This window comes from Notamacropus eugenii, chromosome 1 (assembly GCF_028372415.1).
Source record: "Notamacropus eugenii isolate mMacEug1 chromosome 1, mMacEug1.pri_v2, whole genome shotgun sequence".
NCBI lineage: Eukaryota > Metazoa > Chordata > Mammalia > Diprotodontia > Macropodidae > Notamacropus > Notamacropus eugenii.
Genome location: NC_092872.1, coordinates 386333161 through 386349179, shown reverse-complemented (window position 1 = coordinate 386349179; position 16019 = coordinate 386333161). Strand labels below are relative to the sequence as shown.

The following is a 16019-nucleotide window of genomic DNA, read 5'->3' as shown; positions in this document are numbered from 1 at the left end:
CTGTAATCCATGAATTTATGGAGATGTTCTCTGAAGCTATTTGTATCTCCTCATCCACCTTGTTGGTGTATTCCCCAATCATTACACATGTTTATAGTGATGCTAAAGACCATTTAACTGATCTCAGGACTTTGAGCCCAAGAATGTGAGGGTTTCACCATCTTCCCTTCCTCAGAGAGGAAACTGAGTCACATTTCTTCACCTTGGCCACCTTTTATACCCTGTGATCAAGCCCTAATGCTGATGACTGCTGCTCTATCCTTTAAATCAGAACTCCATCCTGGCAATAAGCCAGATTTGTACTGGAGTTAGCTTGGTGAGAGCTGATGATAAAATTTTCAGTGTGGGCACTTATACTTTGAAATCAGCAAAGACTATAAATCAGAGCTTGATTTACTGTTTTGTTCATTGTCACATTCGGAAAGTGTTAAATGATACAAAGTAAATTTATAAGTGGGTTGTGGGTACATTTTTTCCCCAAAGAGATGATTGTTAAAACATTTGCTAGTAGAGCCCTGGATTGAGCTGTCCAATTTGGGAAGAACACATTAAATCTAGACAGCCCTCAACTCAATGGTTGATGTCTCCATTTTCCACCACCTGCAATCAAATCTATAGTACCATGGCTTCTGGAAAGGATGCATCCATTAACTGTACTACTGTTCCTTTTACCATCCTTGTGACATCCCAGACCCAAACACCCTTGCCTGACCACCATCCCCTTATAAATACTGCCTCAAACTATTAGAAAATGTTTTTAATGGGCAAGGACTGGTCCACTCATGTATTTCTATCCCCAGCAGTTAGCACAAAGTAAAAGCTTAATAAATGCATTTTCCTTCCTTCATTCACAAAGACCCTCATTATTAGTAAAACTTAATTAAAAGTAAACATGGGTCAAGCCTTCTGAAAGTAAACTAGGGTTTGCTCAGGCCTGAACTTACCAGGCTCTTGACAATCTTTAGCAGCTCTTCCATCACCACAGCAATACCCTGATAACCCAGGAGCCTGCAGATTGTCTTGAAGTGAGGTGGCCCCACGAAATTCCTATAGGAGCTGTAGATGTGGCTGTAGGCAATGTTGAGGGGCTGCAAAAACAGAAACAATTGTCACTGGAACGGAGCAATGAATGATGGGGTAATTTTTTCTTACCCTGAGGAACTGTGTTTTAAAATTCATCTGCTTCAATGACTAAGCCTTATTTTTAAAAGAGTGATAATGAAATATGTTCCCTGCCTCTTAGAAAAGAGGTGCTAGACTAGCCGTCAAGGATGAGGCATTCATTTTCACACATGGTCAAAGTGCTGGTTTGTCTTGTTTGATTTACTTATTCATACAAGAAAGGATCCTGGGGGCGGATGTAGTTAACAGGAAATGATTAATGAAAAAAAAGTACATCAGTGAAACATCTTTTCAAAAAAATAAATGTATCTGTTTATTTTAAACCCACATAAACATTTTCTAGGTGGATTTTATAAGTTAGTTAAACATACTGCTTCCCAGGTTTGAGTTCATTTTTTATAATCTAGAAGATAAGGATGCTCATGCCTAATGTTGAATAAAATATTTACAGCAACATAGGTCAACCCTTCAGAAGGCAGGAGCACAATGAGTAGGTCATAGCTGAATTTGTGCTTTAGGAAAATCTCTTTGGCAGGAGCATGGAGGATAGATCAGAGAAAGAAGAGAGGATGTCGCGAGACTACTGCAGAAGGGTATTGTAATAATCCAGGTGACAGGTCATGAGGCCCTGAACTAGGATGGTTGCTATGTAGGTGGAGAAAAGGAGGCAAGCTGTGAAAAGATGTTAGGGAGGTATAATTGATGGATAGATTTGCTAGGTGAGGGAAAGAGAGGAGTGAGAGAGGACACGGTAGTTGTGAACCTGGGTGGCTGGAAGGAGGGTGGTACCCACCTCAGTAATTGGGAGGTTTAGGTGGATTGGGGGCATGGGGAAGGTAATATTTTGTAATGCAAATTATAACCCAACTAAGGCTGCTTATCTTACAGAACTCATTCTGTCCCACCTAAAATTAAAAGGGAGGAGGTGCCCTGGGGCTCTTACTCACCAGTTATAGTACTGGAGAGTAGAGTTCACCCTTTGAAGGTACCTACCATAGCCAGGAGGTGACCTGGGAGGTGTTGGGGGACAGCAGGCATTTTCCAAGTGGCATCTACACAATTGCTATCAGTTCTCTGGGTAGCCATTAGATAACTGCCTTGAAGGCCAGAAGGACTCAGAAAGGGGAAGTTTCAAGTGCCCGGAGGAGAGGTTAGAGTACGGGGATCCTTGCTTCAGAGAGAGGCTTAGACTAGCTATGGGACGGAAGATGGTATGCAACCAGGGTGTGCTGGTAAATGTTTGGCAACTAGCTTTCCAATGTATTCAGGGTGCATTTTAAAGTTTAATCTACATCATTAATTTGCAGTTGTAATTGCATTCACATTGAAAATTTAATAATTAGCTCTCCAGTTGGTAATAGCACTCTACAGTACGCAACCTATATTCTCATACTCTGACTGATCACATACCTTGTGAGGTCATTTTAAGCCCCCTCTCTTGATTAGGACACCAAGAGGTTTAGAGAGAGGGAGGATGCAAGCATTTATTAAGTGCCAACTACTGTACTAAGTGTTTTTCACAATTATTATTTTATTTGATCCTCATAACAACTTGATGGATTCTATTATCCCTATTTTTCCATAGTTGGGAAAACAAGGCAGTCACAAGTTTAAGGGACTTGCCTAGGTAGGTCATAGTGTCTGAGGTTGGATTTGAACTCAGGCCTTCCTGATTCTAAGCCCAGCACTCTTTCCACTATGCCATCTAGTTGTCTATGCAGCTAGGCTGAGAGACTGGTCCATGTTCACACAGGTAGAATGTGTCTGAGGAAGGACTTGACTTCAAAGCTATCTATCTACTATGCTACTCTGTCTCTATGAGAAACGAACTAATACACTTTCATCAACAGAAACTGTTATCTGATACTCTGTTACCCAGAACTCTCCACTACCCAACAATTCCACAATATAATGTTAATGGCATTCGTAACTATGCTTTGGAGTCCCTATGGATCCTCAAAGAGAGATTCTGTTTTATTCAGTTTAGTTTTACTGCTGGTGGGAAATCTTACTGAATCCTAATCATCTTACAACTGCAATGCATATTTGAAAGCTCTCTAAAAATCAGGAAATTTGATCAACTGCAATCCCCCATTCCTTCACCATTCTGGATAACAGAATACATTCATTATATGAAAACCTAATGTACTTTGAGGTCCTTCAGGTGTGCTATATGCAATCATAACATTTATGTGGCAAAAGCCCACTTTGGTGCTATGCAGATGAGTTCTTAATATTACTTCAGTGTGATGACATTCTCAGCTAAATAGAGGGTGAATGGAAGCATTATCACACGTAGTTACAAAATATTCTAAAGGCCACTTTGGTCGGGAGTAAGAGTGCCTATTACAGACTCAAAAGTATGATAATTGCTCAGCTTAGCATCATGCATATCTCAGGCATTTTTATGAAAATGTTCACTTCGGCTCAGCCATCTATGTAGCTGGGCTAGTACCATCATTAAATTTTCATGTGCAGAGCAAATATAGATGGTAACAACTGAGAAATGATTATTACCGACCAAAGATTTGGGGAGATCCAGGTTTATCCCCTTTTTTCTAACCCCCTCATTTCAATCCTGAGCAGGACAGATGATAGCAGATAGGATTAACATTCTTCTCAATCTAGGTAGTGCTACTCCATCCAACCTTGCAAGGAATTTAATCTAAGGTGAAACACTCACACCCACTGTCTTCTGCTCAGGCTTGGGCTTGGGGCACAAATTCTTCGATGTGATTGCCCAAGGCTGGGCAATTTAGATGTAAATGTCAGAATCAAAGTGACATTCCCCCAGCCTCTCATTAAAACAGGTCCACCTCTCATTGGAATATTCCTTCCCTCTTATTACTTGCTAACCGATCAGAGTCAACTGCCACCCTCAGGAACACCCACTCTTCTAAGGGCATATAAACTGTGAGCCCACTCCCAATACCACTGGCCCTTTTATTAATAAAATTTCATTACTATTAATGAAAATATTAATTACCCAGAAATTATGTCTCTCAGACTTCTAAAATATTGCACACAAGACAGTATGGATTACAATTTTTTGTATTATTGTATAAAGGTTTTTGTGTGTTTTTTTCTTTGTATCAGATCTTTGTTTTCATTGGTATAGGCAGTGCTTTCTTAAAGTGTGGTCTGGAGACTCCTGGAGGCCCTGGGATACTTTCAAAATGGGGTCCATGAAGTAAAAACTGTTTTCATAATACTATAAAGTCATTTTGATTTCAAATATGGAACATACTGATAGGTATACATCCAACAAACAAAAGCTCTTTGGTGGGTGCTCACTAATTTTTATGAGTGGAAAGGGGTCCTGATACCAAAAAGTTTAAGGGCTGCTGCTACAGGGATCTTAGTGAGGAAAATCCCCTTAAGGCAGCTCAATACCTCTTCTTAGAGAACTGCTGATGGACTCTGAAAAATCAAGTATCTTGCCAAGGGTCATAGAGCTGGGAGGTGTGCCTGGAACCCAAATCTTTCTGATTCTGAGACGAGTTCTCTAAACTTTGTGCCATGTTGCTTCGCAGGCAGAGATCCAACGTGCCTGCAAGACTGCACCCACAAAGACTGAGTTCTCTATTTTTTCTGTTTGCTTTTAAGAAAAGGGATTTTTCTTCGAGTGCCCCTTTAGCTAATGGTCTTTGACAAGCTCCACTAATGGTTTGCCTAGGCCCAGAGGAGCACGTTGAGATGCTGATCTGGTAATGGCGAGTATTTGAGGATACTGCCTTTGATAAAAGCTCAACATTTATGGTCCATTAGGCTCTTTTCTCAGTGCCAGTTAGCTGTTTCTTCTAACCCATAGAGCAGCAAGAGTGCACCCTGGTCTTCCTGTATGGTTCCTTCTTTAGGACATGCTATGGAGACGAGATTTGAGACAATGATCACTTTTCTGAACTGTGACCACCAAAGGAAAGTCAGTGTTAGCCATCTCTTTCTCCATCCTTTTGGTTTTTTCTTGTGATATGTACCTGAGACCTACTCAAGAATCAGAGACAATTGGGGCTAAAAGTGATAATGAATTTAGTAATCAGTAATTTAGTCTAATTTGATTATTTTACACGTTTCAGGATTGAGACAAACAATGCTTAACAACTCAACTCATATTTTTTTATAGCATTTCAAGGTTCATACAGCCTATGAAGGAATGTAAGTTTCTTGAGGGTAGGGACTCAGTTTTGCACTCCCAGTGCCTAGGATAGCAGCACCAGGCACCTAGTAGACTTAAAAAATGCTTACCGAATGTAAGGGTGTACAACTTTCCGCAGTACTATTCTGCAGCTGCCTTATGGCTTATGACACATTCCCTCCATTTCACCATTTCCCTGGGAAGTGGGCAGGAAGGTCACCTCCAGAATTCATTTGAGAAGCCACTTCATTTTTTTTTTTTTGGAGTGGGGAAGGCAAGACAATTGGGGTTAACTGGCTTGCCCGAGGCCACACAGCTAGTAAGTGTCAAATGCCGAAAGTCACATTTGAACTCAGGTCCTCCTGACTCCAGGGCTGTGCTCTATTCACTATGCCACCGAGCTGCTCCGAGCCACTTTAGAGTGAACAAAAACCTGACTCATGGAATAAATTCCACTGCCTTGCCCTCAAGTCTTGTTTCTGAGACGTTTGTTTTCTAAGTTTTCCTATTGCCTATGGCAGCTCTTCTTAGCAAAGGTTAATAAATCATGCAAAGATGGATGGCAATTCATCAGCTACCTGACAGGTTTGATAGATCATAGATTTAGAGCAGGAAGGAAGGGACTTGTAAAATTGCTTCACCACCACAGGGCAGAAACCACAAAACAAAAAACAGGCAGACACCATGCAATAACTAGAAGACTCTCTTTGAACATGTTGATAGGACTAAGCTCCTTGAGGGGCAGGGACCATATCTTTTGTCTTCTTTGTATCTTTCATGGATCCTTACACAGAGCAATACTCAAGAAATGCTTGCCAAATTGAATGGAACTGAGTTCTCTTTATGTCCTCCAGAAGTCTATGCTTCAAGGTATGACCCGAGCCTCTCAGAAAAAGGATTGAACTGAAGAGAATTCCAAAGTCATCTGTAGGCAGAGCAAACCCCTTTCAAAGAATCACCAATATTCAAGAGTCACTCTTCATTATTCCCCAGCACACACGAACACATGCAAGTATAGAAACACACACATGCCAACAGAAACATGCACATACAACCCTTAAGGGCACTCAGTCTAACCTGCTGACTCAATAGAAGGCTGGACCTTACTGCCCCATAGGGGAATGGGTGGAGAGGCAGAAGGCTGGACATATTCTGATGATGTGAAGAAAAACAGGGACGCAATGGTGATTCTAGATATTTGAAAGCCACCACAAATATTCCTAGTGGGCATACTACCAACGAACTACATCTAAATTGATCCTGCTAATTGACTTCACCAAAAAAAAAAAAAGCAGAGTCAATTAGCAGGATTGGTTCATTAGCAGGCTTGAACATCCTTCTGGAGCTGACTCAATTAACAGGGCTGAACATTCCCGTCTCTTGAATCCAATGTGTACGTAGTCTTTTTAGGAAGGCTCACTTAAAGCAGGCTTCATTTAAAGTCAAACTGCATGAAATAAAAGTCACTTTCCTCTATGGATTTCATTTTCCCCATCTGTTGGACTAGATGAGCCCCAGGGTGGCTTCCAGCACTAAAATTATATGATTCTTCGTGTCTAAAATAACAAGCAACCCTAATTTAAGACCACATATTAACCAGTTTTGATGCCAAGTGCATTTTCTTCAGGCAAAGAAGTATCTTAAGAATGAAGGGAGAAAAAGGATGTTTAAAGTAGCACAAAACAAAACCCAAACAGTATCTGCAATTGAATGTTGTGAGTCAGGCTATCTGCATTTCTTGGGACTGTCTGCTGACCATAAGATAATTCATATTCTCATTCTAAAGCTGGAACGAAGTTAACAATGTTGGAATTGCTAATCATGTACTTATCATTTTCATATCATTGTTTGGCCCCATTGAGTCTCAGTTGTTTGTCATCTGAGGGAATCCAGTTTGTTAGATGAACAACGCAACTATTTGTCATCACTTGGACCTGCTCGGTATTTCATCACAGAACAGGCTATCTGCCACTCTCAGTGTAACTCCGTATTACCCAAGTGGCCCCATGGACAGGTTTGTACAATGTATATTCCAAAGCTGAGATTTCTACTTTCTTATGAACTAATATTCTTGTAGATCATGGTGGATAGTACCAGGCAGTTTCATATTTCCACTTCGACTTTTATGGAAATCAGATAATACTGTCTATGTTTGTAAGTCCTTTCCAGTTCTGACATTCCACATTCTAGGGCCCCTTCCAATTGTTGCTTTCCATTAGCTCTAAATTCTTTCCTAGTTTCAATAGTTCAGATTCTGAAGTGCTTTCCAGTTTTGAAATTCAACTTTTTTCTTGCTCAAACACTGTGTTCTAAGGTCCCTTATAGCTTTGACATTCTATGTTCTAAGATTGCTTTCAGATTTAACATTCTGTTTCCTTTCAGTGTGTGTAGGAGGACAGGCTTAAAACGCTTAATTCCTTTGTAAACTGTCTGGTAAACACTTTGCATCCCTGAAATCTGGAATCATAACTGCTGCCTCTCACAAATCTTCTAAGTACTGCATACTTTTTTCTTCTGGATGCTTCTGATTTCCTCTCTTTCTTTGCAAGTCTTATAGTTTCTCTACTTCTTCCTTGTAGGTATTTGCATATAATCACACTTGGACAAATGAACTAGCTCTTCCATTCAGGTGGAGTATGTGGATTGTAACATTCTAAATCACTTTGAAAAGCCAAAGTATTTGAAAGTGAATGACTAAATGAGAAGTAGTCACTCTTGGGGTGGAAGAGAAAATTGAAAAGCCTGGTAAAGTACAGAATCCTATTATGTCAGATTTGGAAACAACCTCAGAAAACAGAATGTTAGACAAGGAAGGGCTCTTAATAAAGATCCTCATAATTCATCTCTTCATTTTAGAGAAGGCAAAATCAAAGTAGACAGAGAAGCAGCCAGAGTTTTATATTTTTGTTACTCATTTGAATCTATTCTAAGACTCGGTGTTCTAACCACTAGATGGTCCAGGTGAAATGAACTGATGGTAGCTATCGTGCCATGGCTCAGAGGCCATGTGGAGTAAGTAGAGAGAGAAAGCTGATGTGAAACCTGAGTTAAGTCCTGCTTCTCACACATACTGGCTTTGGGACCCTGGGTAAGTCATCTTTTCTAAGACTGCAGACTGCAGATTAAAGTGCTGACCTGCATTGATAGACAGAATTTCATTACCCAGAACTTACTTATACCACTGAAATCACAGGTCCAGTCCTTATCCCTATGGTTGAGTACTACACCACATTTTGGTTTTGGTGATCATAGAAATGTTGACCATTCAGGAGTCATTTAGTTGTGTCTGATTCTCTGTGATCCCACTCAGCATTTTCTGGGCAGAGGTACCAGAGTGGTTTGTCTTTTCCTTCTCCAGATCATTTTACAGATGAAGAAACTGAGGCAAACAGGGTTAAGTGACTTTCCCAGAGTCACAGAGCTATTTAATTAAGTCTGAGGCCGAATTTGAACTCAGAGAAATGAGCCTAATTCTAAGCCTGGCACTTTGTGCACTATGGTGCCACCTAGCTGCCCAGTGATCACAGTAGAGCAGTTACTAAGTTCCCTATATTAAAAGATACCTCTTTACGCATGACTGCTCTTATGGGTACAGTATGCTTTTGGGATGGAGGGCAGTTATCTCTTCCACACCATGCCTTTCCCCATCATGGTTTCGAGATATCGTGGGCAGGTATAAGAATTTAAATAGGATCTTTTGGGGAGTTTTACACAAGCCATGCATGACACATGAAAACCAGCAGACAATGCAGAGTCTATGACCAAACACTGAACCCGAATTTTACAATAAGATCCTGTAAGAAAGAGGAAAACATTCAGAGTTCTTCGATATGAAGGGAGGGCCACAAGTTTTACAAGGATTTTCCATATCACTGGGGTGCTGCACTCCTGACCCTTAGGATATGGAAGGGATAACTGTACTAATAAAGCTGAGGCCAAATATATTGTACTGCATAGCCTTCTTTTAACCTTGCCATTTTAAATGACAATGAAGATTTTTGAAGAAATTTATGGTACACGGATGCTCTTAAGAGAAAGTATTAATTTTTTTTGAGATCTCCATCTACTATGTACAATTCGGTGTTCAAAAGGCAGTGTAGTACAGCAGAAAGAGTCCTAAACTTAGTGTCATGAAGACCTGGGTCCAAATCCTATCAATGATGTTTATTAACTATGTGACCCTGGGCAATGCACTTAACTGCTCTGAGCCTTGGTTTCCTCTTTCATAAAATAGGAATAAAATGGAAAACCTGGAAACTTTACCTCATAGGGCTCTGTGAGGCCTAAAATGAATTAATGTACATAAATTGCTTTGGAAATTTTAAGTGCTGTATCAGTTGTTTTAAAAAAAATGTCTGGTTAATTGGACGCTCTCTGTGGCACCTTTATTTTGGAAGTGGGAAGTTGGGATCAGTGATTTTAATGTGTAGGGAACTCCCAGCATTGGAAACTCCCTTCACAGATACTTGTCACCAACTTATGCAGTTGTGTGGGCATTGGTGGGTTAAGCGACCTCACCATCACAAAGCAAGTATAAACAGGACTTGAACCCAGATCTTCCTGGCTCCAAGGTTGGCCTACTATGTCCTCTGCCAAATTGCTTCTCTATTCTCACTTATATGCTCTACTTTGGTAACAGTTACTCCCTGGGACTCTTCTCCCTGCTGCACCATGAAATTTTGTCCTGTTATTTATCCAAGAAAGCAGGGATTTATGTGCGCTGGAGAAACCTGTCCTGCTCAATGAGACCACTGCGCATTAAACCCTTGCCTGGCTAGTAAGTAGCTCTGTGTTATTTCATTTTCTGCCTCTTTTATTGGGCAGCTAGGGTGTATAGTGGATAGAGTATCAGGCCTGTAGTCAGAAAGACATCTTCCTGAGTTCAAATTTGGCCTCAGACACTTACTAGCTGTGTGACCCTGGGCAAATCACTTAACCCTGTCTGCCTCAGTTTCCACATCTCTAAAATGAACTGGAGATGGAAATGGCAAACCATTCCAATATCTTTGCCAAGGAAACCCAAATAGGGTCATAAAGAGTCGGACATTATTGAGCAACAACAAAACATCTTTTCCTCTTTTAATCCCTGACCTCACTGTGGCTGGATACTGATTGTGGGACAGACAGATGCCACTCCATAGCTCCTTCCCTGTCATATAAAGGTGGAATTGATTCTAATGCAGAGCTAGGGTGACTTTTTCTGACTATTGCTAATTATGAAAATGGAAAAGAAGCATCAGAGCTTAATGCAGTGAAATGACCATGCTGAGGATTTTTCATGACTGAAAACAGGACCCTGTAGGATGAAGTAGACACCTCCAAGACATCTCCCTACTCCTCTAGGCAGAACTGTACAGCTGCTCTTGGTTTTGAAAGACATCAAAGTCAATCTGGCAATGTAGAAAAAGTATTAGCTTAAGAGTTTAGAGACCTGGGTTCTAATTTCATCCCTCCTCTTACCAGCTGAATGACCTTGGGCAAGTAATTTTTATATACAGGTCTCAGTTTCCTCATCAGTAACATAAAGAGTTATTAGTTAATCTCTTAAAGCTTCTTCTAGCTATGATAGTATATTATTCTTGAGAACTGAATAGTTAAAATCCAGATGAGAAAATGCTGATGAAGAAAACTGAACTTAACTCTTGGCTCCAAAGAAGAGAATGATGAGATCCATCTGAGCACTTTTTGGATTTATTATTAACACAGGCTTTCCCTCCTTCTTCCTCTGCTCCTAAATAATCCTCTTAATACAAACAGACTAGAAGCCACCTGTGGACTTCCTTCCATGGAAAGACCAATGTTATACTCTGTGGGGAGACTGGATTTTAGATGTTTTAATGTTTGGGAGGAGGTCTTTTGCATGCTTCCTACAAACCTTGGATTTCTCTCTTAATTAAAATAAAATCCCACTTGTAAATTATGGGATAGCCTCTAATAGTCATGAAAAATTAGAGTCACCAGGAGAATATCATTCAGAGAAACCGTTTTCTCCAGGGCACAGGCCTCTGACTCCCTCTGGCTAGTGTAGCAGAACTTTCTTATCTCCAACAACCATTTTAATAGTATCACTGGGAGCTGGAGATTCTCTGGGACTTAATTTCCTCATTTGTAACATGAGGAGGCTGGACTAGCCAATCTCATAGGACCACTCGTGCTCTGACCTTTTAGTAAGTGATCATTTTTGAGATATGGAAATTTTAAGAGACAAAAAAATCAAACAAACAAAACTGTCAAAGAATCTTGGGAATTATCTACAATGTATTCTAGTCTCTGCTCTCTGAAGTTGACTTGTTTGGGTAACAGAAATCAGAGACTAGGAAATGGAAAAGCTGACACATTTAATAATAGTTACGTGTCTGTAACTCTCTATGATTTACAAAGCACTTTCCAAGCAATGGCTCTAAGGAGTAGGCTGTGAAAAGAGCACTATCCCCACTTTGAGCTTGGAAAACTGAGACTCAGATGAAGTAAGTGACTTGCCCAGGGTCACTAACCAGTAAGTGTTGGAGCTGAAAGTCTACCATAGTCGGTCTTCTGACTTTGAGTACAGTGCTTTTTAGAAACCACATCATTAGTTTGTGTCTCTCTGCATAATACACCTATATTTCCACTTTTATTGGAGTAAATCTTATATGCCCCAAACAGGGCTTTGGTTGGCTCATATTGGACATATGGAGGACAGGGATGAGAGGAGCTAGGATCTCTCAGCCAGAACATGCTGCTCTGGAGAAAGAGAACATGGAATCACTGAAATAATCCCAGAATCACTGAACTCAAGAACTTTGGAGATCAAATAATCTAACCCAGGTGTGGAAAACCTGTGGCCCTCTAGATCCTCCAGTGTGGCCCTTTGACTCAATCCAAACTTCAGAGAACTTTCTGTGAATGTTCAAAGGGCCACACTGGAGGACCTAGAGGACCACATGGGGCCTTGAAGCTGCAGGTCCCTCACCCCTGGCTCTAATTCTCTCATTTTACAAGTGAGGAAACTGATACCATGTCCGAATGGTTAAATAGCTAAACCAAGCCCAAGCTTGCATAACTAATGCATAATAACAGATTGAAAAGTAAGAAATAGAAGTGATATTACAGAGGTAAAGAGTCTGGTGGAGGAGGAGAGAAGGTGGTAGATTAACTCAGAGGAGTAGGGGTAAGGAGGGAAGGTAATTTTTGCCACAGAAACCTAAAATGAGATCTCTTAAATCTTCAATCATGGTTGAAGTGAGCAAAGAAAAAGAAAGGAATAGGAGTAAAAAAAGAGATAAAACCAAGACAAGCATGAAATTTGATTCTTCCCAAGTGTTTTTTTTTAACTCTTTGTCCAAACAGAAAGGAGAAATGTCCCCCTCCCAGGGCTGCAGGCTTTCAGGAGACAGACCACTGACTGGCTCCCTGAAAACAATGTGCATACAGGTCCCACTGGTTGCCATGGTGAAGGATGCTGACGCTGAAGAAATGTATAATTCAAAGCTTGGAGAGGGGTAGGGGTGGCAATGAGCTTTCTCAGTCAGCAGCAAAAGAGACATCAGGGAGAACCCTAACTGTGAGGGAAGAGAAGGAAAAGCGTCATTAATTCTGCTTGCTGTCTGCTCTATCACGGAGAGTTGGGCTCTGGCTGAATAGTTCTCCAGGGAAGAACTTGTAAGGTAAGATACACAACCTTTCTTTCTCAGGCTCTGTCTGAAGAAACCTCTGTCATTATTTGGAACGGAGGAGGGAACAAGGGAGTGAATCTACAAAGTCATGGCCTTTAAGAACAAAACCAGAGAGGAAGACAAAAAGGACTTAGGTAGGAGTACAATGGAATGAGGATGAAGGAGAAAGGGAGAGTGAGTCTGAATTAAAGGAGGCAGGCAGGAGAGGCAGGGAATAAATAAAAATATATTTATATGAAATATACTTATGTAAATCATATATTATTTATTAGGGAACTGGAAGAGGTTTTGTTAGGGAACTGTCAAGTGAGCCAATATACCATGGTCCTGGGTCAGAATGAAGAGAAAAGAAGCTCTTTTTTATTCAAGATGATGGGGTAACTGTCACAAAAATCTCCTTTCCCAGTCTGCCATGAGGTACACCTATGTATCTAAAGTAATGAACAGCATGGATTTGAGGCAAGACTGTGTAATGGGAAAATCACAGGACTGCAGTTAACAGTCCTCAAGTCTTTCACTGTGGATCTATGTATCCATTTCAAATCACTTTACTGCTGTGGGTCTCAGTTTCCTCAACTTAGACAATGGCAGAGCAAAACTAGATCTTCTCTAAAGTCTCTTCCACCGAATAGTCTATGTAAATAAATTGAGTCCTCCACTCCCAGTCCAGTTGGGACAGAGGGAATATGTGGCTGTGTGGGAGGGGAGGGAGGGAATGAACAAGAGTTCTAAGATGCAGTCCTGTATCAGCCTCTCAGAGACAGGTCCTGAAAGCCCTTAATGAATCCCTTTAGAACCTGTTCCTCAGGGAAGAGATGCTTAGCCAAATGGAAATGATACTTCCAAGCCTGAGTGTCATGAGCTTGGACGAAAAGCAAGACCTGGAAAATCATTTCACTGTCATCGAGTTTCCAGTAGTTCAGTTCCCTTAAGAGATACAGGCAATAAGGAGGTGATGATGGGGAAACAGCAAAATAACAGCCCCTTGCTGAACTCAAGTTCACAATGGATTGTCTAATTTTTACCATCTTATAGTGATAAGAAACAGTGCATGTGCATGGAGGGAGATGTACGTATGCTGAGTATGGCTCCATCCTACTGTTACAGCAAGAATTTACAGGAGGAGTTCAGGAAGTATAGGTGGCATGTACAGAGGAAAGTCACTAAACCTCTCTGGGTCTGTTTCCTAACTTATAAAATGAGGGGGTTGGAGTAGAAGGCTGCCAAGGTTCCTTCCAGCTTAGTCTACAAGTCAGCAGAAGGGAAGCAAACACGGCTTCCCTTCAGCTGTGTCTACGCTGCTGCTTACAACATCTTTGTTGCTTTGGGATTTTACTTGACTTGGTGAACTCTCTTGGTAGTCAGCTGCCTCTGCCCATCATCAGCCCTGAGTTTTGCCAGGGTATCGAGGCAGAGCACAGCAGTTCTCTCTTCAGACATGCCCCACTGTGAAAGGCTGGCTGCTTTGAGCTATAAAGCTGGCTTTTGTGGGTGCACCATGTTGTGAGACAGGAGCTGTGTAGCACAAAGCCCTCTCCCATGTTATAAGGAATGACGCATTTAAAGCCTAATGACTAGGAAAAGGGGAGCTATCACACAGGAAAGAAGCTGCTGCATAAATTGAATGTGAATTGCTATCTGGGAGCTCCATGACTAAGCCTGAAGCTTCCTATGTTTCTGTCTCTTCCTCCCTCCTCATCCTTTTAAAAATGTTCCCTTTTAAAATCATTCAAAGATGTTCATGAGAAAGGAACGGGAGAATTATCGTTACTCAAAGATCTCGGCCAGGGGGAAGCTCCCTCCTACGTAGCCTGGAGAGCTAAATGACACTGTCCAATGCCCATGAGGACCACTCGATCCCATAGCCCAGGCAAAGAAGCTGAGGAAAAGGGGAAGGGTGCAGAGATGGGGAAGGAAGGAAAAGGAGAAGAGGAAAGAGGGAGATATGAAGCAGAGAGGGAGACACGGAGAAAAGCAAAAGGCATATATGATAAAGGGTGGTTTGGGCCTACTCATTGTTGACCCAGCCTCTTGGGGGGTGTCAGTTCCCAGCATTGCCCATCCCCCATTTATGCCAAAGACCCTAAGTCTCTCCCAAGCTAATATTGGCCACATCTCCCTTAGGCAGGCCCTCCCAGAGCCCTATACTGCTCTATTCTTAGAATCTGGACCAGACTAAACCAACAAGCTGAGATAATTTCAATCCTTCCATCCCTTTAACTGTGTATTTTTCCTTCTCTTCTCTTTCCCCTCCCCCAGCTCTCACATTTAATTAGTGACTGAAGTCTTACCAATGCTACCTCTGTAGTGTCTCAATTCCCAACCCCTCCCCTCTATTCCCACAGACACTATATAAAATGGACCCTCCTTACCACTCTCTTTTACTATTTCAATAGTCTCCTAACCAATATTACCACTCCTGTTCTTTCTCACTCCCCAAAGACATCCAATGTACCCAGCCAGACTAATCTTTCTTTTGGCACAGAACTGATATTTCGTTGCCTTGCTCAAAATTCCTTCATGACTCCTCACCATATACTAAACAAAGCTCATCCTCTTGGGCCTGGTGTTTTAGACCTTCCACAATCCCCATATTATATTTCCAACCTTATCTTGCATTATCCTCCTCCAGGTAACGTGTGCTTCAGCCGGACCAGACTACTCACTTTCTCCTCTACATGCCTTGAATTCAGCTACCTTCATGCCTTTGCTCATGCTGTTCCAATATCTCCAATGCACTTCTCTGTCTATCTCCACCCTGCTGAATTCTTACTCACACTTTACTTTAAATAATGTCTTCACTTTAACTTAAAATTCCTTGGTTTCTTCCACCAACCCTGGAAGTGGGTAATGACTTCCCTCCCAACCCTGAATCTTACACACACCTTAGCTTATGTTTACTTCAAAAATTCCGAAGACCCATTCTTTCATGAGGGTTAAAGGATAGTATTCCATTAAACAAAATTGATTATAGCTGCTCCATGATTCAGAAAACATCCTCCAACTTAGTAGAGCTATACTGTGGTCAAAAAGAAATTTATCATCTGGTGGTCAACCAGATGCATCTCTCCAAACTGCTGCACTTAGCACAGTTCCTGGCACTTGAT

General features: G+C 41.3%; 1 protein-coding gene across 3 annotated transcripts in view; it reads right to left on the bottom strand.

Annotated features, from left to right (window-relative positions):
* CYFIP2 (cytoplasmic FMR1 interacting protein 2) overlaps window positions 1–16019 on the bottom strand; it is a 133693-nt gene that overhangs the window by 35697 nt on the left and 81977 nt on the right. For all 3 annotated transcript variants that reach the window (XM_072630844.1, XM_072630843.1, XM_072630845.1), the window contains exon 24: window positions 945–1088. In XM_072630844.1, the coding sequence (XP_072486945.1) occupies window positions 945–1088 (144 nt within the window). The remainder of the gene's footprint in view (window positions 1–944; window positions 1089–16019) is intronic.